Below are 25,827 nucleotides of genomic sequence, written 5' to 3' on the forward strand. Positions count from 1 at the left end.
GCTTGATTGGTCTTTTTAATGAATTCCACAGCCAGAGCCACTGCACAGACGGTGTTGCTCTGGGAGACTTAAGCCAAAACTGGATCCCAAGTTTCAGCTCTTGTCAAACCACCTGACTGTCTGCTCCATGTGCAATTACCTTCTTAGTTTCTTTCTTTAGATTGGCTCTTTTCTTTAAAAAAAAAAAAAAAACAAACTCATTAAATTCATTTTAAAAGAAAATTAAACACTACCTTTACAGAGAAATGAACGTAATGTGCCATAAATAGAAGGTGGTTATTGTTGAGTTCTTTTATGGTATTTGTGGTATAATGAGATTGACTTTGAACTCAGAAGTGTTGTCTAGTGACAGCTCCCAGCTTGAGACGTTTTCTGCTTGCTAAAAAGGGATTGCTAACGTGGGAGGGGGGGATGGGGAGAGCCTGCAGGGGGCTGGGCCTGGGATCAGAGGTCAGGCAATGCTTCATGCAAGGACGATGGAGCGAGTCCAAGCAGGGAAGCAAGGCTGGGGGCGGGGAGCTGCAGCCTGGCAGAGAGCAGGTGCAGTAGGAGAGCAGCGGGGGACTGCAGTGGCGGGAGTCAGGAGCATGGGGAGTGGGCAGTGTGTCCCCTCCTGGTGCTGAGGGGGCCCCCTTGGGCAGTGGGAGCCAGTGCCGAGGCTCGAGTGGCCAGCCAGGTGAGGCGGGCTGCGGCCAGAGCGTGCAGACGTGGGTGAGACGCCGGCTTCTCTCCCAGGCCTCGCAGGAACCTGGAGCTCCTCAGCCAGCAGCATCCTCGACATTGACCCCAAGACCGGTGTGGCCGTGGCCCGGGGTGCGGGATCCGTGACGGTCTACTACGAGGTTGCGGGGCACCTGAGGACCTACAAGGAGGTGGGGCTTCAGCCTGCAATCCTCAGCTTTCAGCTCTGCCTCGGTGTCCTTGGGGGATGGGTTCAGACCCCCAAGGCTTCCAGGATCCGAGGGGCTCCCTGTGTAGACGCCTTGCAGTGACTCAAATGAGGCTGTCGCAGGGAGGAGCTGTGAGGTGGCGGAACAGGCATGGTGGGAGTGAACCTGTGTCCTGTGGCTCCTGCTCCTTTAAGAGAACTGTGTGCTGGCCGCTGTGGGCTAGCAGTCATGAGTCTGGCACCGGCCACCCCGGCTCTGGGCTCTGGGCTCTGGGGTGGGAACCGGTTCTCTCTTCCAGGCCTCTGTTTCCCTCTCTTTTCCCTGGGTTCAAACTTAGTGTCATGACAGGTGGCCTGTGCAGTGGCTGCCAAGCTTGGCTCTAGCTGGGCGAGGCAGCCCAGCCTTTGGCAAAGTGGAACCTCCAGCCGAGGCGAGTCAGCCTTCTGGTCTCCCTGGAGGTGAACAAGACCACTCTCCCTCTCATCATCTCCAGCCGAGAGCGTATTTGAGCAGATGCTAGCCGGGGTCCAGACCCGCTGCCTCCACAGAGGCAGCTTGGGCCATGTGGAATCCCGCAGTGTAACCCGACGGCTTGCTTAGTCTGTGCTGCAGCCATGGGGTGGGCAAGCAAGAGAGGGCAAGGTGAAGGCCATAGACCCTCCCGCAGGTTGCAGGAGGAGGAGGAAGCCAGACATTTAGGCATGGTGCCTCAGTCTTGTCACCTGGGAAATGGGTCCCACCCGTGTCCTAGGCTGTAGGGTGAGGTGATGAAATGCACAGCACAGGGCAGCACACACAGTTGGTCCCATTTGTCCCCTCCCAGATAGTTGTTGGGGTCCCTCAGAGGATCGTGGCCCAGCGTGTCCACCCCATCCAGACCGACTTCCAGGAGGCCACAGCCTCCAGAGTGACTGTTGCTGTGGGAGATGGAAGCTCCAACCTCAGAGGTGTGGTGGTCGGGCCTGGGTAGTCTGGGTGGGGTAGGGGAGGAGATGGCTTCTTGGGCCCCTCTGATGGCTTCACCTGCTTCCTTTGGTCATACTCATGCCAACTGCAGGGAGAGCCTGCGATCCCAGCCTTTGACCCAGCCTGGCTGCTCCTTGCAGCTTTTAGATATTCTCGTCCTCCCAAGCTGAAGCAGTCTAAGGAATCCTCATCAAAGCACCCAGAAATCGCCTCATTCTGGGTTGGAGATGTGATTTCAGCTCCAGGCCACTGTTCACCGCCATTAGTGGCAGAATCTAATGACTTAGCAGGGCTGGCGGCCGGTTTTGCCTTCTATAATTACCTCTCCCAAGCCATTCATAGAGCATCCCACCTCCCTCGCTGCCTGTGACAGTCCCTGACAGCAGCTGCAGAAATAAATAAGTCAATACAGGCCGGGTCTTCCTCAAAACCACTTAACCGGTGGAATTAGACAGCACCACTTCTGTTCTGATGAGTGGGATGCGCTCGGTACATCACAGCCACGTGCTTTTCACCCCCGAGCTGCCCAGGCTGGGCAGGAGGGCGGAGGCACTGCGAACCCCCGCAGATCAATAGCCCATCTCCCTGCTCGCATTCGTGGGCCTGGCACGTGAGCCGTGCTTCCGATGCATGCTCTAGAACAGATGCTGCAATTCTGACCTGAGATTACCCATGATTCAGCAAGCCTCCGCACCTGCAGCTGTGGGCAGGTGCGTTCCCACCTGGCCCGCCTCCCCAGGGCCTCAGCGACCCGGCCACCCCCTTCTCCCCCGCTGCCCACCTCCAGGCGCGTGCTCCCCAGCTCAGACGCACGCCATCCAGGCCTTGCACCCGGAGTCGCTCATCGGCTGTCAGCTCCGCTTCAAGCAAGATGTCTTCGATTTCCCTGCGCGGGATGTCTTCACCGTGGAGCCAGGCTTTGACGCTGCTCTGGGTAAAGCTGAGTGAAGGCGGCCCTGTGCAACGCCTAGGGTCTCCTATGCCTTTCACTCACCTCGACCATCCGTCCAGAGGGCAGGGGTCACCCGGAGCCCTGCCCAGGGCCGTGTGCTTCCTTCCAGCTTCTTGTGCCGGAAGGAAGGGTTGACGTCCCCACACTGGGCCGTGGTGATCGCTGGTAACTGCTGACCCCAGCAGAGAGGGCGCACGGGTCGGAGCTGAAAAACCGTGCTGTTCCTCCTGTACTCTGCCCAGCCCTTGGGGAAATGGGGACAGTGGCTGTGGGAGGGTGAGGAGAGGCAGGTGGGGGAGTTCTTACTAAACCGCACGGGGGGGCAGTTGAGCCCAAGCCTGGCTGCTCCCCAGCCCAGAAGCCAGAGCAGCGGGGCTGAAGGCCAGCACTATGGCTGGAGTGGCTGCCTGGCCCACCAGCTGCTAGCCAGGGGGCCGCTTTCTGAGATACAGACATGCCTCCTGCGGGCACACTGGGTGCTGGGCCCATGCCTAGGGCAGCAGAGAAGCTGGTTCGTCTGGGGGCCCCTCACCGAGGTGGCCACGGTAGGGCCTCCAGCCCAGGCTTCCCACTTGTGGGTTCACAGGGCTGGCCACGAGCTGCTCAGCTGTGTTGAGTCCATCAAGTGTGTCCACCCCGGGTCAGGTGTGGCGGGCGGGCTGGGAACCAGAGTAGGGACAGTCCATGCCTCATGGACCTCTGCAGTGTCTGGGGCTGCCCCTGCTGGACCTGTGGCCCGATGTGGGGTCACGCCATCTTTCCTTCATTTACTCAGCCTCTCTAGGCCAGGCTGCTGGTGAGCCAACATTGCTTCCTGCCCCAGAAGTGCCCCTTGGGGGTGGATCTGCAGTATAGGAGGTTGTGAGATGGTGAGAGGGGACCTCTAGTCACACAGCGGGTGTCTTAGCTGGGCTCTGTTCCTGAATGGGGATTCCCAGGAGGCCTCCTGGAGGAGGTGACTTCTTTCCTGGCCTCTGTAGGACATGTAGGAGTTCCCCAGTCTGAGAGGCAGAGAGCCAGACAGGTGGGAGAGAGGACAAGGTGGAACACTCTTGTCTCCACAGGCCAGTACGTCTGCTCAGTCCGCATGCACAGTCTGACGGACAAGCAGCAGAGACACCTCAGCTTGAAGAAGACGGCCCTACTGGTCACTGCCTCGCTCCCCGGCAGCCACTTCTCCGCGGAGCAGGTCGGGGCCGAGGTGCCCTTCAGCCCAGGGCTGTATGCCGACCAGGCCGAAATCCTTTTGAGCAACCACTACACCAGCTCAGAGGTCAAGGTCTTCGGAGCCGCCGAGGTCCTGGAGAACCTGGAGGTGGGCAGCATCGCACCGGGCAGGGCCAGGCGGGGCTGGTGGGGCCTCAGGGAGGAAGAGGAGCAGAGGAGGCCCCGGGCCGGCCCTCTCGCTCTTCCCTTCCGTGCTCAGCACCATTGCCACGGGACAGCGTACAGAATCGTGGCCTTCGCCGTGATGTCTGCAGGCCCCGGCTCAGAGGTCTGCCTGGCCCGGGAGCCAGGATGAAGCCCCTCCTGCAGCCCCTCCTCTCCCATCTGCCACATGGGTGGCCAGTGGTCTGCAGGGTGCTGGCCAGGCAGGGGAGAGCGAGCTGGCGTGGTGTGGGAAGTTGGAGGAGTCTGGGCTGCTGCTCCTTCTCCCGTCTTGCTGTGGCTCACTGCTGCTGGCAGGGCTTCCCCGGCCTGGGGCTGCAGGAACTGGGCCCGTAACAGGGGAGAGCAGTGTTCGGTGCTCTGCGTTGCTTTAGCCTTTTTAAAAACAGCACCGAGGTACCCTTTTGTTAAGAAACACCCGGAGAGTAGACACTGCCCCCTGGTGTGCAGACTGAGCACAGCCCTCTAGAAGTGGCCCCGGGTCAGCAGCTGCTGAGAAGGCGTGAGCCAGGCAGGTCCTAGGAGGGATGCCCAGAGGTGGGCTGGACACAGCCGCTGGCCTGCCCACCAGCACCGCCCCCCAGCCCCGACCTCTCTCCAGGTGAAGTCCGGGTCCCCAGCCGTGTTGGCCTTCGCCAAGGAGAAGTCCTTCGGGCTGCCCAGCTTCGTCACATACACGGTCGGCGTCTCGGACCCCACGGCCGGCAGCCAGGGGCCTCTGTCCACCGCCCTGACCTTCTCCAGCCCCGCTACCAGCCAGGCCATCAGCATCCCGGTCACCGTGGCCTTCGTGATGGACCGCCGCGGGCCCAGTCCCTGTGAGTCGTGAGGCGAGACTGGCACTGGAACAGGGCCGGCAGGGAGGGTTGAGCTGCAGGCGGCCCTGGTGTGTCGGAGGGGTTGGGAGTACAGGCTGTCCCGATGCTGCTCCTGCTGCCCCACCTCCGTCCGGGCTGAGGCCCATGCCTCTACCACGGCCCCTGCGGCCTGCGCTGCCTGCCTCCCTGTCCCTTCTCATTCACCCACACCCCCTGCTGTAGCTGCTCTGGCCTTCCTGTTCCTGGAACATGTAAGGCCCCAGCTCGAGCCCCTGCATCTGCTGTTCCTTCTGCCTGGGATGCTGTTCCCCACAGCCTCACCTGCGAACCTTCCCTCAGATGCTGCCTTCTCGGGCCTCACTCCCAACACGTGCACCCTGCTCTTACCCCTGGCACTGCCGCCTGCACACCGTGGTGTCCTCATCCCGAGGGCTCCTGCGTGTCCTTGTGGAGTCCATGGGGCCAGTTCTCAGAAGGCCCCACGTGGCTCACAGTGGGTGCCCGGTGGGAGTGCGCTGCTGGAGGCATGAACTCGTGGATTCTGGGGGCTGAACCCTGTGCCAGGAGGACGAGGGAGAGGCCCCCGCGCTGTCCACGCAGGGGGAAGGTGTTGGCAGAAAAGCAACCGACGGGGGGAGGGAGGGTTCATCTCTCTGTGTGCAGCTCCAAGGGGCTGGGAGGCAGAGGCAGGGAGAGCTGTGGGCGGAGGCATGGTCAGGTCTGGCTGCCCGGTGGGAGTGGCCGGGGGGGACGCAAGGGTCCCCGATGAAACGAGCACCTGCCTCTTGCCAAGCAGGAATGTGTCGTGGCTGCAGCAGCCCGGGGAGGCGGAGGGCCGACAACAGCAGCACATCAGGGTGGAGGTTGGGAGGCGCCAGGGCCAGGCAGCCTCCTGGGTGGGCCACCGGCAGGCTTGTGGCCCCAGCGCCTGAGCTGGCTCCACAGCAGTGCTGAGATGGGCATCCCTGGAAGGAAGCCCAGTCTCGGCAGGATGGGGTCTGCTTTGAGTGGCGATAGCTCGGACTGCTGCCCCGGCCTGAGGCAGGCCGCCTTGCCCTGGGGCTGAGACAGGCGTGTGTGTGGGCTGGCCTCCCCCCACCAGCAGATGTAGGAGGGCCAGGGGACCCCACCCCGCCCTGGCAGTGTTGGGACACTTCTTCCCTTTGGTGCAGATGGGACCAGCCTCTTCCAGCACTTCCTGGATTCCTACCAGGTCATGTTCTTCACACTCTTTGCGCTGTTGGCTGGGACGGCTGTCATGATCATAGGTGAGGCAGGGGCAGGGGCCTGGGGTTACGTGTGCGTGCACCCCCTGCCCCCGCCGTGCTGACAGCTGTGCACTCTTGCAGCCTACCACACGGTCTGTGCGCCCCGGGAGCTCGCCACGTCGCCAGCCCTCACGCCCCGAGCCAGCCCGCGGCACAGTCCCCACTGTGAGTAACCCCCCAGCCTCAGCAGGTCCGGCCCAGGGCAGGGCAGATCTGGGGTGGGGTGGATGGGGCGGTGGCAGGGAGCTGTGCACCTGCAGACCGGATTCCCCTTTGTGGGCTCCCGCAGGAGGAGTGGCTGACTCGGACATGCAGAGCAGGGCAGTCCTGCTCCGGGGTTGCGCTCTGCGGCCCAGCTTTTCCTCAAGGGTCTCCTGGGCCTGTGACCCTGCCCGACTCCAGGGAACACCTCTCTTTCTAGAACTGCAGTGCCCAGCCATGGTAACTGCACACAGCAGCTCTGTGTCTCCCGACTCCCATGTGAGGGCACTCTTCCCTGTGCTGGTGCCACTCAGGGCCGTGTCCCAGCCGCTGCTCCCTGTGGCTCCCTGTGGAGCCACACCAGGGCCTCTGCACTGGCCCACACACACGCCAGAGCCCGCTGCTGCTGTCAGAGTCTATGTTCATACAGCTTGCTCCCTCCTGTAACTGATAATGCTTTCTCCCGGCCAGGCCTGGGCCCCTGGAGTTTAGGGGTCATGCCCTTGGCCCGTGTGTGTGGATTTGCCTCTGCTGGCCAGGTCGCCTCAGGGCAGAGTTAGCGACGTTCCCGAGGCGGTTGGCGGTGTTGGGCCACGCGTGCTGTGGCTGGGGCTTTATGGAGCACCTGCCTGTCCCTGCTGCTGTCACTCACTTACCTGTCTCTCAAAATTCCCTCCCTAGATCTCGCGGCCCAGTCGCCGATCACCTCCCTCAACACACTGCCTCCTGGTCGCAAAGCCAGCCCTCCCTCTGGGCTCTGGAGCCCGGCCTACGCCTCCCAGTAACCGCACCAAGGGGTGGCACCATGTTAGGTTGTGCCCTCGGGCTCATCTCGGACGCAGGGTTGAAGCATGCCCGTCTCCTCCTTGGCCGCCTCCGTTATGCGTGATGTGTGGGCCGTGCAGCCGTGGTCTCACTTTCCCTGCATCGACAGCGCCGCCGCCCCACCCCCCGAGGCTTCCTGTGGTCAGAAGCTGCGCGCACGCGGGTGATGCTCCATCGTATTCTCAGGGAAAGATTGTCTAGTTAGTTTTGGAGGTTTTTTTTGTTTTAACCTCCTTCCTAGTGCAGCCACTAGGGGAGTGCCCCGCTCCTGCCCCCGCCGCCCAGGGCGCCTCAGGAACGCAGCCCGATGCCCCTGCACATGAGCTGGGCAGGGCTGCCCCCACCCCATGCGCCCGCTTCCAGCCACTGCGAGAAGACACCCATCCTCAGGTTCCTCTGTCCCAGAGACACCTGGCGGATGGCGCCGGGCCCCGCTGGAAAGTCCCGAGTGGGGTTCCCGCGCAGTACCTGTCCCCTCCTCCTGCCTGGAGACCCCCGCGCCCGCCTCTGCAGCAAGAGCCAGTGTTCTCGCAGATCTGAGCCCGGCCCGCCCCGCAGGGCCCCAGGCAGCTAAGCTGGGAGGGCAGTGGGAAGCGCCCTCCCCCTCCCGGAAGGCCTAGGAAGAAGACACAGGGCACTCCTCTCCCCCGCACCCCAGCTAGGATCAGAGCCCGGCCCCCTGCTCCAGGGAGGCGCTGTGCCGTCCCCGGGGGATCCGGAGGCCTTGTGGCTGGAACTCGCCATGCCTGCACGTGGTGCTCGTAGAGGCTGTGGTCACGGTCAGGGTCACGGTCAGGGTCGTGGTCAGGGTCTGCTGTGAATCCACTTCAGTGCTGTGGCCAGAGCTGGAGAAGGGAAACCGGTGCCTTGTCTGTCACTTGAGCCCACACTGACACCCTGGATGTAAGGAGCTCTTCTACCTGGTTACTTAATAAAGCTCCGGAGCCTTTCTTAGAGGGGTGTGGTCATTGCTGGGGTACCCACGTCCTGGGCCGTGGCTCCCAAGGCTGCCTCCCGTCACACCGGGTCCAGCCAGGGGGTGTCAGGACGAGGCGACCCTGCCTATGCGCCACCTCGGCCTCCTCCTCCCTTTTCCATGCTCTGCCTATGTCCCCTGCTGGTGCCAGCTCCCCCCACCCCTAGCACCTGGTTCAGTCCCTGCAGCCCTTCCTGGCCTCCCGAGTGCCCCCTACCTGTCGTCCTGGGAGCTGTGGAGTGGGTGCCAGATTTGCTGACAGGCAGGGCCCCTGAGTTGTCCCTGACATCGATTCTCCCTTCTGCCTGGGGATCTGAAGCGTCCTTTGTTGTGGGCATGGAGCACCGACCACACACCCTCCCCAGGCTCTTGCTGTGGTGTGAGCACAGAGGAGTGGCCACATCCCACACGGGGCCCCCTCAAGGAAGGGCCCACTGTGCCCTTCACCCCCTACATCCAGCCTCCCTGTCCCCGAAATCCTAATTGTCTCCCTGGGAACCCCTTCTTGGCCCAAGAAGCCTCACCTCCACCCCTGATGACCACCTGCCCTGGCCTTCTGTGCTCACAGACCTGTCCTGGACACCTGTCTTCTAGACCCTTCCACAGCCAGGGAGCTGCAGCTTGCCCACGGGCTCCTCCCTTCATTCCTGCATTTTACCTCCCCTACCCAGAAAGACTAGAACAATTAAGGTCACATGCTCAGCATAGGGCCTGCCTGACACGGTGGATGTCTGCAGGAACAGAGTGGCTGCCAAAATCCAGGCATCACATCACATCTAGACATGGCATTGTCCAGACAGGAGCAGGGAGGTAAATTCCTTGTCTGCTTCCGTGGACCAAAGGCATTGTTTCTGGAAGGTTCCTTAGCAGGTAGCTCCACCATTCTGTAACAGGCTGCCTGGGGCCATTGCTACTGGTGGCTGGTGCGGGATGTGGGGTGATCACTCGGGGCACAGCCCTCACTCGTGATCGCCTGGGTCCCCAGAAGCAGCTGCAGGATGGTCTTCTCCGCGGTGGGGACAGTTCCTCCCCTTGGCTCGTGTGAAACCCCTGGAGCCCTAACGTGGCTGCAGGCCTGGGGGGTCACTTTACCATGCCCTCGGGGACAGCTGGTGCCAGCGCAGCCAGATCTGGCCGGCCATGAGGACAATACCAGGTGACCCCGCCGGCACAGCTTTCCGCTCCCAAACCAGCCAGGCTACTCTCCCTCTCTAAAGCGTGTGAGAAAAATGCTTTTAGCACCATTTAGCACTAAAAATATGATATTGACTATAGATTTTTTCCCTTCTCAAGTCTCTTGTGTGTGCCCATGTGTATGCGCACGTGTGTCTGGTGCACCCACACGTGCACCTGGGTATTTTTAATTTTTTAAAAAATATATTTATTCATTCGAAAGAGTTACAAAGAGAGGAGAGGCAGAGAGAGAGAGGTCTTCCATCCGTTGGTTCACTCCCCAGTTGGCCACAACGGCCGGAGCTGTGCTGATCAGGAGCCAGGAGCTTCTAACAAGTCTCCTATGCAGGTGCAGGTGTCCAAGGACTTGGGCCATCTTCTACTGCTTTCCCAGGTCACAGCAGAGAGCTGGATTGGAAGTGGAGCAGCTGGGTCTTGAACTGGCGCCCATGTGGGATGCTGGCACATCAGGCCAGGGCGTTAACCTACTGCGCCACGGTGCTGGCCCCAACCTTCCTGTTTTTTAATATTTATTTCAGGTGTTGGAAAGGCAGAGTGACACAGAAAGAGAGATCTTCCATCTGCTGGTTCATTCCCTGAACGGCCACAATGGCCGGGGCTGGGCCAGGCCAAAGCCAGAAGCCTGGATCCTGGTCCTGGTCTCCCATGTGGTAGCAGGGGCCCAAGCATGGGGACCGTCGCCTGCTGCCTCCCCACGGGCCTCAGCAGCGAGCTGGAGCTGGGTCAGCAGCAGAGCACCTGGGCCTTGCACCAGTGCTGACGTGGGTGCAGGCACGCAGGCAGCAGCTTACCCTGCTGTGCTGAGCGCCAGCCCCCATCGCCTGCCTTCCAGCAGGCCCTGGGCAGCAAGCACGTGCCTTTGTAGTCTGATCCTCGGAGTTTATCGCAGCTGAGAACACAGAGGAGCGAGAAGAAGCTGTCAGTGCAGCCCTGCCCCTGCTTGCGGTTCCTGTTGCCAGTGTGCTGCTGGGTCTTCCCAGTTTTCCTGTGTGCGTACAGCTGCGTGCACTCTGGGCTGTCAGGTGACGGCCTCGTGTGCAGACCTTATGGGTGGCACTCAGACTGCAAAGGCCTAGGAGGACACAGCTCGGGGGGAGGGGTGCTCTCATCCACCAACCACATGTGGTTTCATTGTGTCGCACTGTAGCAAGCTCACACCCGGAGATCCTCTGCAACCTGTTTTTCCAGCACTTGAGTGTATGGTAGGGGAATATATCCTAGGTGATTCCCTGCACACATTAAGTGCCTGCTGTGTGCCAGGCACTGTGCGAGGTTCTGGTGTTTACACTAGGAACACAATGGATCCAGGCCACTGTAAGCAGAACGAGCTCCTGCGAGCCCTGGGGTCGGGGGTGTGTGTGTGGGGGGTGCGTTGGCTGGGCCAAGGAGGGGTTTGCTGGGAAAGCGATGGCTGGGCTGGAGGTGAGAAGTCAGTGAAAGCTCACCAAGTCGGGAGAGGAGAGCAGGGAGCTCTGGGCAGCGGGAAGAGCACGCACAAAGGCTCCCAGCTGGAGGAGCCGTGGCCACTGTGGCTGGCAGGGCAGAGGGCAAGGGCAGCGCTGTGCAGGACGACACTGCAGACGGCAGCAGAGGCCAGCTGCACAGCTCCGATGCAGCAAGAGCACCTTGAGTGATCCCCAGTGGACGGGCAGCATGGAGAGCAACACTGAGGTGAGCACCCTCCTGCAGCCGCCTCCTGATCGCCGTGCGTGCCGACACTGGTTCAGCCCAAATCCTCACCCGGGGTGGACTCCTGCAGGCCCTCCCCGACCCAGCCACCCAGCTGCACTCAAGAGGAGGCTGCCCTAGTAGGCCAGGGACAGCCTGGGGTGGGCACCACAGAAGGGATAGAAGCTGCTGGGGCTCCCTGCACCCGAGGAAGGCAGTGCTCCCCACCCTGCAGCTCTTTCCTCTTCTCAGCCCTACTTGCACTGGGCACGGGGACCCCGGGAGGCTCTGATCCCTCCCCACCCTCACGGAGCTCGTGGTCCAGTACCGACAGCCCAGGCTCAGTGCAGGCCAGGGTGGGGCAGTCCCTAAGGGTGCTGGAGAGGGGGATGCCAGGGAAGCCTCCCTGGAAGACGGATCCTGCACCAGGAAGCTCCCCGAAGAGCTGCTGTGCTCATTGGTGTGCGTTGCTGTAACAGAACAATCGAGGCCGGGTCATTCACAAAGCCAGGTGGTTTGTTCAGGCTCACGGTTCTGGAAGTTCAAGAGTACGGCACCGGCATCCACTCGGCTCCTGGTGAAGGCTTTGTGGGAAGGCCGAAGGGTTGGCAGGTGCACTGGCAGAGTGCATGTGCGGAACAGAGCGCACAAGTGAAGGAGGTGGGGCGGAGCCAGGCTGGTGAGTGTCAGCATAGTGGGGACACACCTGCCACGTCTGAACCCCAGCAGCCTGTCTAGGGTTTCCAGGCGTGTCAGAGAGACAGGCATGTGCAGAGGTGAGCGTGGTGAGAGCGGGTTGCTGGGCCTGGCTGGGCCGGCAGAGGTGGGACTAGGCTCAGGGCTGGATAGTGTCTGGAGACGGCCCTCTGCAGCCGGTCTTAAGGTCTTAAATGCTAGCGGGATTGTCACACACAGCAGAGGGACTGCCGTGAACATTAGCATGAGTAAAGTGAGGGTTTGCAGCCAGATGGCCTAGGTTCTAATCCTGGCTCCCCTTCCCATGAGCTGTGTGAGCATCGGCAAACTGCCTGGCCTCTCTGTGCCTCTGTTTCTTCCCCAGGGAGTGGAGGCAGTAATCGTGCCTCCTTGGTTTGGGTTGATTCAAGGATTCAGTGCAGCAAGAGTGGCCGACAGGTGCAGGCATTCAGCTAAGAGGTACCAATGTCATTACTCCTATGGGTGACGCTGGTAGTGTTACCATGGCTACCATCCTCACCAGCACCATACTCCCGGACACTCTGTGCTCCTCAGCTGATATTCCCCTTTCAAGGGGCTGGTTTGGAATTTGGCCTTGCTCTGAGCAATGAGATCCACAAAAGCACCTGTTTCTGACTGGTCATGTGTTTTCTTCTAATGCCTGTTGAGACCAACCCATAACTGTTAATGTTACAAAAGTGGCATCCACAGCCATGGGTGACATTGTGTGAGTGTCGTGGCAAATGGACCATCTCTGGGGAAGTGTACAGTGAGAAACAGAACAAGATCAGGAAGCTGGCACTGTGGTGTAGCAGTTAAAGCCGCCACCTGCAATACCGGCATCCCATATGGGCTCTGGTTCATGTCCTGGCTGCTCCACTTCCAGCCCAGCTCCCTGCTAATGGCCTGGGAAGAACAGTGGAAGATGTCCCGAGTGTTTGCCCCTGCCACCCATGTGGAAGACCCAGAGGAAGCGCCTGGCTTTGTTCTGGTCCAGTGCTGGGCATTATAGCCATCATGGGAGTGAACCAGCAGATAGAAGGTATCTCTCTGTGTCTCTCCCTCTCTGTCACTCTTTCAAAATAAAAAAAAAAAAATTTAAAAAGATTTTATTTTATTTTTTTAAAAGCAGAAAGAGTTCTATCTGCTAGTTCACTCCCCAAATGACCACAACTGCCAGGGCTGGCATGCTGTGAACCAGGAGCCAGGAGCTTCTTCTGGGTCTCCCACATGGGTGCAGGGGCCCAAGCACTCGGGCCATCCTCCACTGCTTTCCCAGGCGCATTAGCAGGGAGCTGGATCGGAAGTGGAGCAGCCGAGACTCAAACTGGTATCCTTTTGGGATGCAGGCAGTGCAGGCGATGGCTTTACCTGCTATGCTACAGTGCTGGCTCCAACAATTAAATCTTAAAAAAAAAAAAAAAAAAAAAAAAAATTATAGGAGAGGGGGTGAAGGGGCCCTACCTCCATCTGGTGCTCAGGGAAGACGTTCATAGAAAGCAGTGACTTTTGAGTTGAGATCTCAGTATCAAGGAGCTGGCAGAGAGGGGATGTGTGAGAGAGCTGCAGAAGCAGCCTATGCAAAGACCCAGAGGTGGGCAAGTTGTGGGTGTGACCACGGTGTGCCGGTGTGGCCGGAGTAAAGTTGCCAGATTATCAAATAGAAATATAGGGTGTCCAGTTACATTGCAATTTCTGATCAACATGAATATTTTAATGATGTGTTATCTATTTGAAACACACAGGTTCAGAGAGAGAGAGAGAGAGAGGAGTGTGTGTGGGGGTCTTCCATCCACTGGTTGTTTCCCCAAATGACCACAATAGCCAGGTCTGGGCCAGGCCAAAGCCAGGAGTCTGGAGCTTCTTCCAGGTCTCCCACCTGGGTGCAGGGGCCCAAGCACTCGGGCCATCTTCCACTGCTTTCCCAGGTGCATTAGCAGGGAGCAGGATCGGAAGTGGGGCAGCCAGGATTCGAGCGGGGGCTCTGATAGGGGATGCCGGTGTCATAGGTGGCTGCTTCCCTCGCTAAGCCACAGCGCCAGCGCACGGATGACAGAAGCACAGGTTTGTGCGCTGCGACTGCTGGGGGCACACTTGAGCTATATAACCAAATAGCCATTGGTTGTGGGTCTGAAAGTCCAGTGTCACCAGTGCCTGGATGTCATCTGGCAACCTCGGGCTGCAGCGGGGAGAGGGGCTGAGAGTCGGGGCTGAGAGCCTGGGCAGGCGGCTGTGTTTTGATAGAAGGGTCTTGGTGAACAGGGCTTCAGCCTGGGTCCACAAGCTCCTGGGTGGGCGTTCTTAGCTTAATGGGGAAAGTGGCTGTCAGGGACCCCAAGACGGGCAGACTGAGTCACCCCCTGTACAGAGGCCTCGGAGAGATGAGTCATAGAAAGCAACAGGCAGAGAGCTCTTAGGAAAACATCCCTTCCATCAGGAGAGAAGGGGTGGAGGCGGAGGGAGTACGAGCTGCTGTTAAAATTAGAATAGCTGTGTTCTCCTAATTAGAAATGCAGTCAGGCCCAGGCCTGCCCTGGGGCCTCCTCTCCTGGCTGCTGGGGGCTGGAGGCTGGGGCCAGCCCCTGGCAATGTCTGTCCCCGGGGGGTGGGGGGTGGGGTGGGGTGGGGGGGGTGTTGGGCAGGGTCCCTGGGGGATCCTGGCCACTTGCTCCCAGGAGGGGCATGGCCTAGTCTGGCAAAACTCGGGACCCCAGGCCTGTTGCCCACTCTGGGCCTAGTTTCCCCATGTGCCCTGGGAGAGATGGAGCCCTGGACAGGATGGAGGAGGGAGGCGGTGCCTCTGGCTGCCATGGCAGAATCCGGGGGCCCTTTTCTGTGCTGAATGAGAGAATGTGGGCTCCTGGGCAGACCCCTTCTTTCTCATGGACAGGGCCCGGCGAGGTCTTGGCGAGGTGCTGGTTTGGCATTTCCATTCTGCATCACTAACATGCGTTAAAAGGCACCCACATGCCTCATTAAGTGCAATTTATGTGCGGCTGCGCAGGAGCTGAGCTGAGATACAATTGACGAGCTGACGAAGGCTATGTTCTCTGGATGTTTAATTAAACATTTGTTCCTTCTTCCCATTCTCCCCCCCTTCCCATCGAAAATGCCTTCCCAGAGCCCCACCCCCACCGACCCCTCACAAGCTCCTGGCTGAGTGGCCCTGCCCCAGGCTGCCAGGGAGGAGGCGTGGTCTTTGGCCTTGGTCTGCTCGTCTGCTAAAGGGGAGGCCCCACAGTCCTGGCTTTGTGAATGCCACCTGGTAGTGCCTGACCTGGGGGCAGAGCTCCGGGGAGGGAGGGAGGGAGGGAGGGAGGGAGGGAGGGAGGGGCAGGCAGGTGGGGAGGCCGCCTGCTAACTCCGCACTGTGGTCCCCACACCTGTGCCTCCTCAACTCCTAAAGCCCGGGATGCGGGGAGTGAGGGGTGGGATCTCAGGGAGTGACTCGTCCCCACCCTCAGGAGCGGTGTCAGTGTCCCACAAGGGCTTAGGAGGGCCACCCAACCTTCTTTCTGCCGGCACCAGAGGCCAGGGTCCGCTGCCTGCCACCTGCCAGGCACTAATCCTGTCGGCACTTTGACCTGGGCATCCCTGTTGCTGCCAAGGGAGGGGCCTCAGCAGGGAGCTGGGGCGGGGGGGGGGGTGGGGGGCTGCCAGCCACAGGAAGTCACTGCAGGGTACTCTGGGGCCCCCAGTGGGCAGGGAGAGGGAGGTTGGCCTCCTGCAGGGGCGTTAGGGTCCCGAGACCACCTGCCCTGCCTGGGAGCTGCCCTGGGCGACCTGCTCATCACCCTCTTTAACACTGGCTTCCCGCAGCCCTCAGCCACATGTGTTATTGTCCCCGTTTCATGGCTGAGGAGGCCGAGGCTGAGCTGGGACACTTAGGAGAAGCCCCGGTGTCCCCTGAGACACCTGGGAGAAGGTCCCTGGGTTTGGCTGAGGAGCCGTGGACAGACGCGCGTGAAATCCCGGGAACAACGGTGAGAGAACTGCCCTCAGTTCCCTAGCAATCCTCTGCTTCTAGAAAGCTCTCGCTGGGTGCTAATCAGGCTTCCTTGCCGTGCTGGTATTTGCAACTCGATTATTTTTGCAACAGAGAAAACACAGGCCTGAAAGCTGCAGCTTCCAACTGGAACATTCTTCCACTCAACTTCCTTTCACGGGTTACCTTGAATGTACAGCAAGCGATACAATGTTTCACTATAGACTGAGTATATTTTGGTAAAAAAACCTTTTTTTAAACTAAAGATACTCTTGTCAAAAAAAGAACATAAAGGAAAGAAATGAAACACCCTTTTATAGAGTCTGCAGTCAGGGCAGCCTTCCAGAATCCAGCGTTGAAGGGACCAACCTTGGGTCCCCACTGGGGAGTTGTGCCATCCGTCCGCAGGCTGTGTGTCTCTAGACTTAATCACTCTCCCTCCTTGGCCCTCAGCTTCCCCGTTTGCAGTAAGGGATCGCTGGCCCAGTTCCGGCTCCTAGTGCTCTAACTCTGGCGACGTTTTCCTGGTCCCCTTCTCCTCCTGAAGAGATCAGAATCTTCCATAGGAGGTTCAGCAGGCCTGTTGGATCTCTCAGTAGTAGAGATGCCCACTTGCTCGAGAGGACGCCCAAAAATCCAGACTCCAAACCAGTTGATGCAAAAAGCATGAGGTATTTATTGTACGTTTGCGCAAACGGGCCCCCACCTCAGGCAGTGAGGAGCCCTGAGCGGCAGTTTCACACAGGTTATATAGGCAACGAATTAGCATATTCCTAACGCATGCATAGGATTGGTCAGTTCAGAGGGACCGTTAGCATATGGGAGAATGCTGGCGAAGAATGCTGAGGGAGAGTGCTGGTATAAAATGCAGAGGTGGCACGGGATTGGTTGGTTCGGAGGGACAATTAGCATACCGGAGAATGCTGAGGGAGAGTGCTAAGCGAGAGTGCTGAGGTGTTACAGGATTGGCCGGTCGCAGTGACATCATAAGTGTGCGCCTAGAGACCCTCCGAAGGGAGGGGCAGCTCTGCTCTGGGCGCGCCCAGAGGTTTCCTGGAGGGGAGGGGCATTTCTGCTCTGGGCGTGCCTAGAGGTTCTCTGAAGGGGATTGACTTTTCCTTCCCAGAGAACGTCCTGCCCGCTAGACTCTGGGGAACATCTAACCTCTTAAGAAGCCCCTGATATTTGCCCAGGCCTAATTTCTTGTCCCTCTCCCCCATAAGGGTCCTTCAGGCCAAAGGCATTTAGGACAGGACTGAGTCTTGATACTATGCCCTTCGTAGGTGTTTGGCACCTGGACAAGAGACACTGGAAGGGGCTGTCATCCCTCCTCTCACCCATGCTCCAGACTTGCCCCAGCACTCTGTACACCTGCTAGCACAGTCTCTGAGAGCTGCAACTTTGTAGCCAGTGGCCTCCTCTTGGGACGATTGAGAAATGAATATCCTTTTTGATTTGCAGGGAAGTGACTGAGGAGTGATGGTGATAACCAAGCAACTCCATCTGGAGCAACCACAGGGAGCTCTCAACTATGCAAACAGCCAAGGGCCCCATAGCCAGCTCTGAAGATTAAGGGCCTGGGGTGTCAGGACAGGTGTGGTGACGTGGGGTGAGGGGAGTCCACAGGCAGGACCGCCAATCCTGAGAGAGCTCTCAAGATGCTTCAGCTCTTGCCAGAGCACACAGCTGCAACTCACGCCTAGCCTGTCTCAGAGTCTCTGCCTTTTCATGGGTGAGATGGAAACATTAATGTTTATTGTAGTTGCTGATCCGTTTGACTCATGCAGCCTTCTTACTTTGTATTTTCCATCAATTATGAGTTCATTTTGTTTCATTTGAATGGATCAGATTGCCTTTCCTTTTTTTTTTCCTGTAGTGATTTAGAAGTTATGTCATCTCACTGTTTTCCTAGTGGTTACTTCTATACTTTTAACTCAGAGATGCACAGCTTTCTTCTCATGTTCATGGTTGAAGTGTCTGGGTTCCAACCTGGTCTTGTGGATGCTGCCGCACTGCTGAGTCAGGTCAGGTATGTGTCGGCAGTGTGCCAGGCACTGCCCGTGTGTTTCAGAGGTGACCTTGTTCTATCCTCAGAACAAAACTGCAAGGAGGGCTAGCCTTCCTGGTTACCAGCGAAGACTGGGAAGCTCAAAGCAATGAGAGTTGCCCTGGGCTGGTCACCCCTGCTCTCTGTACCAGCCCCAACCTCCAGCGTCTGGCACTGTCTTAGCAGAGAGTCAAGTAGACCAGACAGCGTGGAAACAAGACAGGAGTGCCAGACGTAGAGATGGGAGCAGGCAGGGGCTTCCGTTGCCTGCCTGTCAGTGTGTGCTGACTGTCAGTGTGTGCCCAGGGGACCTGTGAGCCCTGGTAGGGTTCAGTGCCACCTGCACGCTCTGGGGAACTTTTACTGAGTCAGATCTCTGTGAGGAACTCATGCACCGTCCAGCCGGAAAATAGCATAAGCACTCATTCCCTCACACATCCATCCATCCGTCTGTCCGTCCATCCATCCATCCATGTATCCGTCCGTCCATCCATGCATCGATCCATCTGTCCATCCATCCATGCATCCGTCCATCCATCCACCCATCTGTCCATCCACCCATGCATCCGTCCATCTACCCATCCATCTGTCCGTCCGTCCATCCATCCGTCCATCCGTCTGTCCATCCATCCATCCATTCATCTGTCCGTCTGTCCATCCATCCGTCCATCCATCTATGCATCCATCCAAGGTGTCCTGAGCTCTCCCTGGTGGCAGATGTGGGGAGCCCAGGGTTCAGGGACTGGTTTCTGCCCTCCTAATCCAGGGTGAATGGAGAGAAGGCAAGCATGCAGCACAATGCCCCAAGGTGGCTTCCTTCCTTTCTGTTTGTTGTGGTTATGTTTTAAAAGGTGAGGCTTGTGCATGTGAGACAATGTCTGAGAAGGTTAATGCCAGTCTCCTCCCAGCCCCTGAGCATTGTCGCCTAGTAAAAATGTAAAAGACACAGGAGGAGCGAGAAACAGCAAAGGCACCTGCTGCCGACACCACCTGGAGTGTGCGCTTTGTTCTCACACATTCCTGTGCGAGATTCTGCAGGTTCCTTCCTTCCAACTTCCTATCATGGGGGGCGGGGTGGGTGAAGAGGGTGGGGGTGGGGGTGGAGGGACACGTCCTCCACTGTCCTGTGCCTGGCCCTTGTCGCTTGCTTGATCCTGAGAGTCACTCCCGCCAGCCCACAGGAAGGACTTGGCACCTGGCTTGTCTGTGAATGAACTTCCCCAGCTGGAGCTGTCAGGGCAGAATGTGTGTGCACCTGGAATCCAGTCAGGGCGCTCCAGCTGCCTGCGAGGAGGTGGTGCCAGCTGTGAAAACAGCCATGGCCCCACAACCCCAACAACCTGGTGACCACCATCTTCAACAAGTAGCAGGGGAAGCACCTTCGGAGCCCAGAGGAGCCACCAGGTGGCCTGGGGACGTGAAGGAGGGCTCTTGGAGGGAGGTGCCGTTGGGACAGGGTTTTGTAGCATGACTAGGAGTTGGCCAGCCTGGGGAGTGTAGGGAAAGGGTTTCTGGGAGAAGGAACAGCATGGACAAAAGGCAGCAACGTGAGAGGCGTGGTGTGCCCAAGGAAGGCAGCGGAGGGCACGGAGAGGAAGGAGATGCCTGGGGCGGGGGTGGGGGCACCAGCTGTGCCCTGCACCCCTTTCTCCTGTGACAGGGAGGAAGCTGCCATTACCACCGTGTGGGCGGGGGTGGGAGCTGGGAGGAAGTAACACATTAGGGCCTGGAAGCCAAGGTCATGACCCCAGCCTGCCCCTAATACATTGGGTGGCCCTGGCAGATCACTGCCATCTGTTCCTCAACTTCCCATTTGTAGAGCTCGCCCTGCAGCCCCACCCCCTGGTCTTTTGGGAGGGCTCCCAGGGCTGTGTGGCTGGCACTCACCAGGCAGGCCCTTAACAGGTGGTCATTGTCCTGGTGTTAGGGGTCCCAGGTCTCCATCGCCCACCTGGCTGCCCGGTCTCCTCCAGGTCTCCGTTCTGTCCACGGCACTGTGCCTATGTGTGTGCTTCTTCTGGAAATTTCCTATACATGGACTCACACAGTCTGGTCCTGCACTATGCTATGGTTCCGCATAGCATAGTGTTTGCAAGATTCCCAAGTTTTCAGTTGTCTTGGGTACACCCTTGGCCATAGAGTTTCTGGAGTCATTCGGTTTAAACGTTCCGATGTTTGAGGGACTGCCAGGCCGTTCTGCACACTTCCCATGCCCACCAGCAATGCGTGAGGGCCCCGACTTCCTGCATCCTCACCAACACCTGTGAGCATGTGCCGTTTTTATCCCAGCCGCGCGAGTGGGTGTTGGTGGTATCTCGTGGTTTGCATTTGCATTTCCCTGTTGGCCGGTGATATTGAGCATCTTTCCATAAGCTTATTTTATCTTCTTTGGTGAAATGTGGATTTAGATCCTTTCCTCACTTTCAATTTTAAAAATTTCCTCCTTATTTATTTATTTGAGTGGCAGAGAAATGGGGCAAAGGGAGAGTGCAAGCGGGCTCCCATCTGCTGGTTCACTCCCTAAATGCCTGCATTGGCTGGAACTGGACGGGGCCAGAGCTGGGCACTGGGAACCCCATCCAGGCCTCTCACCTGGCTGGCAGCAACCCCACGACCTGAGCTTCCCTGAGGCTGCATTGGCAGGAAGCTGGAGGCGGGAGCCAGAGCCAGGTAATGAACCCCGGGCACCTCCTTGTGGGATGTGGCTTTTCTAACCACTAGGCGAAATTCTCACCCCCCTTTCTTCATTTTTCAATTGAGTTATTCGTCTCTTTTGTTGTTGAGCTGTAAGCGGTCTTTGTGTATTCTAGGCCCAAGTCTCTTGTCAGATCCATGGTTAGCAATGCTTTGCTCCTTCAAAGGGTATCTTTTTCCTGTCTTGATTGGGGTTCTGCAAAGCACAACTGTTTCTCACCTTGGCGATGTCCAGTTTGCCTGTCTTTTGCTGCTGTGCCTTTGGTCTCAGGGGATCTTGGTGGTTTTGATTTGCACGTCCCTGATGGTTGATGGTGTCTGGCGTAGTTTTGTGTGTGTCTTTGCCATTTTTATGTCTCCTTCTGTCAACTGCTGGCTCTCATCTCCTGCCTGTGTTTGCTTGGGCTGCTTGTTGTCTTACTCCCGGGCTGAGAGGGCTCTTCCTGGGTTCTCCACACGCGTCCGGTGCCAGGTGTCTCACCTGCAGGTGATGCTTCCCAGGCTGTGGTTCATTTCCTTGACAGCATCTTTTGAAGAGCAGGTTCTATTGTGACGAAGCCAGATTTCTGGATTTTGTTTCTTTAGAATGTATGTCTTGGGTGTTGTATTTAAGTCATCTTTGGCAAAGTCAAGGCCATGAAGATTTTCTCTCATTTTTTTTCCTAGAAGTTTTGTATATTTAGCTCTTACATTTGAGTCTATGATGCAATCCAAGTGAAGTTTTGGAGATGCTGGGTGGCCTGGATGGAGGGTCCTTCCTTGGCTGTGGATAGCCCATTTCAGCATTTGTTGAAAGGCTATCTTCTCCCTCATTGAGTTGCTTTGGCATCTTTATCAAAAATTGGTTGACCAGGCATGGGCCTTTGGCTTAGTGGTTGAGATGCCCACATTCTACACCAGAGTGCCAGGGCCTGTACCCAGCATTGAGTTCCTGGGTCACAGTTTCAGCTCCTGACCCAGTCCAGCTGAACTTCGAGGAGTAAAATCCGTGAATGAACACACACACACATTCCCTCTCCCTCTCCCTCTCCCTCTCCCTCTCCCTCTCCCTCTCCCTCTCCCTCTCCCTCTCCCTCTGCCTTTCTGCTTCTAAAATAGCAGACTGGCTGAGCCCACAATTTGTGGGGCTACTTCTCCTATTACTCTTTGCATCTCTCTTTCCACCAACACCATTTGTTCTGATTCCCTTTTGCTTTATAAAAAGTCTTGAGATCAGGTAGTGCAATTTCTTCGGCTTGCTTTTTCTTCTTGGCAGTTTGAGTGGGGAAATTTTGGCAGGGGCAGTTTTTTATTGGAGGGGGCTCCCCTGCATGCTGCCCCTGCTCACTGGACACCAGCACAACCCCAGTCATTGTGAGGTCCCCGATATTCCCCACCAGATTGTCAAGTGTCCTGGTCGGGGACAGCCCCACTTACTCCAAGAGAATCTCTTTTCCAAAGGACCAAGAGTCAGACCAGCATCAACAGCACCAGATAACGGAGGAGAACACAGCAAACCCTTCCAAGTTCCGGGGAAATTGATGTTAAACCTGTAATTCCTTTTTGAAAAGATCTATTTATTTATTTGAAAGGCAGAGTTAAAGAGAGGGAGAGGCAGAGAGAGAGAGAAAGAGGTCTTCCATCCGCTGGTTCACTCCCCAAATGGCTGCAACGGCAAGGGCTGTGCCGGACTGAAGCCAGGAGACACGAAATCCATCTGGGTCTCCCACATGAATGCAGGGGCCCAAGCACTTGGCCCATCTTCTACTGCTTTCCCAGGTGCATTTGCAGAGAGCTGGATGTGATGTGGAGCAGTCAGGACTTGAACCAGCACCCGTATGCAATGCTGGTGCTGCAGGCAGTGGCTTAAACTGCTATGCCACAGCACTAGCCCCTAAACCTGTAATTCTATACCCGGCCAAAGTATCAGTCAAGTCTGGAAGCAGAATAAATTCTTCCAGACACACAAGGACTCAACGACCTTCCCACAGCCTGGGGGAATCGCTTGTGGATGCACACTGCAAAACAGAAAATGAACTCAAGGCAGAGAATCCATAGACTCCAAGGAATCCAGGAAACCATGGACCCCATCCAGGAATGCCGTGCCCAGAAACCCCCAATGATGGCAGCGCCGCAGGCCAGGGAGCAGCCAGCCCACGTGGCAGCAGGGAGTCAGCTGGCAGAGGAAGGCTTCTAGGGAGAAAAAGGAATTTCCTACAAGTGATAACAGAAAAGATGGATGCCCTTCCTGAGATGCTCGCTGTGGGTAATAGTCAAACATTAATAATTGAGTATAAATAGCGTCCTTCCTTGCCTCCTCCTCCAAATTCGTGTTAGGATTTTTCCGTTCAGAGTGAACACCTGTGTCGTCTTTCCTGCAGTTGAACGTACACTACTTAGGTTTAAGGTGATGTCGTCGTAATATTGGAAAGTCAGTGACTTTTCCCCCCCGATTTTAGGACTTATCTGTATACAAAGCAGAGAGGCCCTAACTTGAGGCCCAGAATGGCAGGTGCACCCTAGAAACCTCAATGAGCTGAAAGTGGTGCCAAGAAGACAGCACTGGGGAGAGGGGAGCAGAGACCCTTGCTAAGACTCCTTGGATGCACCTGCTGTGCTGGACTGCTGGTGCAGGTTAGTTTCCCGGGGCCACGGGCCGAGGTGGAAGGTGGCATGCAGGGGGTCATCCGGGGAAGTGCTCACGGGCCAGGGAGTGCAGAGGTGGTACAGGCAGAGGGAGAGGTTGTGCCGTGTAGGTGCAGAACCTAACGGAGGCCTTGGTCGACCCCCCTGGCAGTTCTGGGGCTGGCGAGAGCCTGCAGAGCTGTCCACGTGGGAGGCTAGGTGGCTGGGCTTGGGCTTGGTCCCTGGTTGAGGGCTGCAGGTTCTGTCAGCACAGGGCAGTTTCCCAGGGGGTGCCGAGCTGGGAGCGCTCAGCTGCGACACAGGATGACGGAGGCCCCACACTGAAGTCCCATTCCAGGGAAATGTGGTGGTGACAGCATGGAATTTACACCTGTAGATACAGGGGTCAAGTGCGTTTTGGCTCAAGTGGAGTCAGATGTGTATCCTGAAAACCATGGGAATCAGGCAGCAGATCCTGCTATGGTTGCAAATCTGCTGTGGCAACCTGAGCGGTGACATCATCAGCCACTACTGGGCGCTTCCAGGAATTCACAGGATCCGGTTCTTCCAATGTGCACGATGGGAGGGGAGCAAGCGGCCCGAGTCTACACTGCGTGGCCTCGGCTCGGTGTGCCTGTTTTGTGCTGTCAGCGTGGGTAAGCACCTGCTGTGCCCCGCCTGTCTGATCCGTGAGCCGCCCTGCTCTCCATGTGCCCGGTCGAGGGCTTAGGGGTGGAACTCTGAGAGACCTGAGTGAAGAGCCCAGTCCAGGGGCCCAAAGGGAGTTATTAGCTCCTCACCTGTGAGCATATTGGGATCTCCAAAAATTTCATCAAAAATGGGTACTATCCCAAAATGGTGCCTAGGTTTAAAATGTTTCCTGCACCAAAGCAGACTTATCTTTTAATTCCGTTTTTTTTCACGGACTCTCGAAGTTCCTTCACATCGCTCTTGGGTTCAAGTTCATCCCAGACAGGTCCAGAGCTCGTGCCCCGCTGCAGCGCGCCTGGCTCTGTTGCTGCAGTTGGCTTGCACTGGGCCCCCAGGGCCACTGTACCTTCGTCCCAGCTCCTCCCATGGCCAATGAGGCCGCATCAGTAGCTTGAAATTGGCCGTGGCCAGTGTTCACACCACAGAAATGGGCAGACGCTACCCATGGTGCTTTCTCCCTGGCTGTGAAATGCACACCTGCTCCCCAGCCTGTTCTGCTATGGGAGCCTGGTGCAAGATGAAAACCCTCCAGCTTGTTCAAGGGGCCTGAGATCGCTCACTTCCTGCCCCTTTCCTGGGGCCCAGGCCCAGGAGCAGGTGGGCAGAGCTGGAAGGAGCAGAGAAACGGGTCAGGCTCGCCCCCTGTTGGTGTTCTCCACCTGTGCCCTGTGCACTTGTCTTGGTGGCTCTGAGAGCTTAGGGCCAGGACAGGGCCCTGCCCAGTCCTAGTGTTGGGTACAGCTCCCTGGAACCCCCGCCCCATGGCCCCATTTCCATCTTCTGCTCTGGCTAGGCCTGCAAATTCCTGAGAGGTAGGGCTGGGACCTCCTTCTGCCAGGGTCCCCAGGGCCACAGGGGCCTGGCCCAGGCTGTGTGTGAAGGTTTGTGTGCCGAGTGGTGAGTGTCCCAGAGCAAGAGACAGTGTGGAGACGGCAGTGTGATGGCAGCTTCAGTCTAGAACTGCTGGCAGGAGTGGAGCATCTGGTGGGAGACCCTGAACAGGTAAGCAGCCTGGCTGCTCCTTCTCCCCATACCCCAGGCCTCAGCGACACCCACCAGGGTTTAGAGTCCAATTCCCTTTGCTCCCAAACACTGGTGGAGACAGGTGTGAGGCCAGGGTCGGGTCTCTCCTGGTGTGCAGAGAAGCGTGCGTGTGGCTGTGCTGGGGCTGCCAGAACAGGACTGCAAGGATGCTGGGAGACCGCAAGAGGCCGAGCCCAAGTGACAATCGCCTTGACGTCCAACAGGACAGTCGATGGTGTCCTCAGAAGACACCCACAGGGCTCACAGGGAAGGCACGGATGTCCCACCACTGACAGCTGCGCGAAGAGACTCCAAGCGCGGCACCCTGATACCCAATCCTTGTTGAACTTGAGGCCCTTGGAAAACTGCTCTGTCCCCATAGGTCCTGCTCGGGGGTCCCCCAAGGAGTGCTTAGGGACAGGACAGTTCTGAGGCCTCTCTTATAGAGAACACCAAGAGCCAGTGAGGCCAGCCGACCAGGGCCTTTGCAACCAACAAGTAACCAGCAAAGTCTGGGAAACATTTGAGATAAAGCCAAAGCTTTCTCCAGAGGCAAATCTATAGCTTTAACGTATAGTTGCTAACAAGGCAGAAATAATGGAAACAATTCTTCAAGAAGACACAAGTGAGTCCCAAGGTGCTTTGGAATATGAGATTACAAAATTGCAAAGGACCAAGAGGTAGACACGGTGGCTGAAGGCGCAGGGATCTGCAGGTCTCCCAGCGGCGTCCCAGGTTGCTCACCCAACACTTGGCTGCTGTGTGGCGGCGCTGGCTCGGGGCCCTGGAGACGCCCTCGCAGAGCCGCCCCGAGCGTGCAGAGCGGGGAGACCGGCAACGACGCCCAAGTTCTCCCGAGTTCGTGATTTATTTTTCTGTTCACGTCGCGCCTCTACTCGCCGGCCCGTAGCTTGAAGATC

At 57.7% G+C, this 25,827-nt stretch overlaps 1 protein-coding gene across 3 annotated transcripts in view; it reads left to right on the top strand.

The window, feature by feature from the left end:
* The window catches only part of NUP210 (nucleoporin 210), an 87,482-nt gene extending 79,232 nt beyond the window's left edge, over positions 1–8,250 (top strand). For all 3 annotated transcript variants that reach the window (XM_062200604.1, XM_062200603.1, XM_062200605.1), the window contains 8 exons: positions 736–872; positions 1,714–1,837; positions 2,644–2,790; positions 3,873–4,123; positions 4,799–5,015; positions 6,188–6,283; positions 6,365–6,448; positions 7,166–8,250. In XM_062200604.1, coding sequence (XP_062056588.1) covers positions 736–872; positions 1,714–1,837; positions 2,644–2,790; positions 3,873–4,123; positions 4,799–5,015; positions 6,188–6,283; positions 6,365–6,448; positions 7,166–7,269 — 1,160 coding nt within the window. In that variant the 3' untranslated portion in view covers positions 7,270–8,250. The remainder of the gene's footprint in view (positions 1–735; positions 873–1,713; positions 1,838–2,643; positions 2,791–3,872; positions 4,124–4,798; positions 5,016–6,187; positions 6,284–6,364; positions 6,449–7,165) is intronic.
* The last annotated feature ends 17,577 nt before the right edge of the window (positions 8,251–25,827 follow it).

The sequence above is a fragment of the Lepus europaeus genome, chromosome 9, assembly GCF_033115175.1.
Source record: "Lepus europaeus isolate LE1 chromosome 9, mLepTim1.pri, whole genome shotgun sequence".
NCBI lineage: Eukaryota > Metazoa > Chordata > Mammalia > Lagomorpha > Leporidae > Lepus > Lepus europaeus.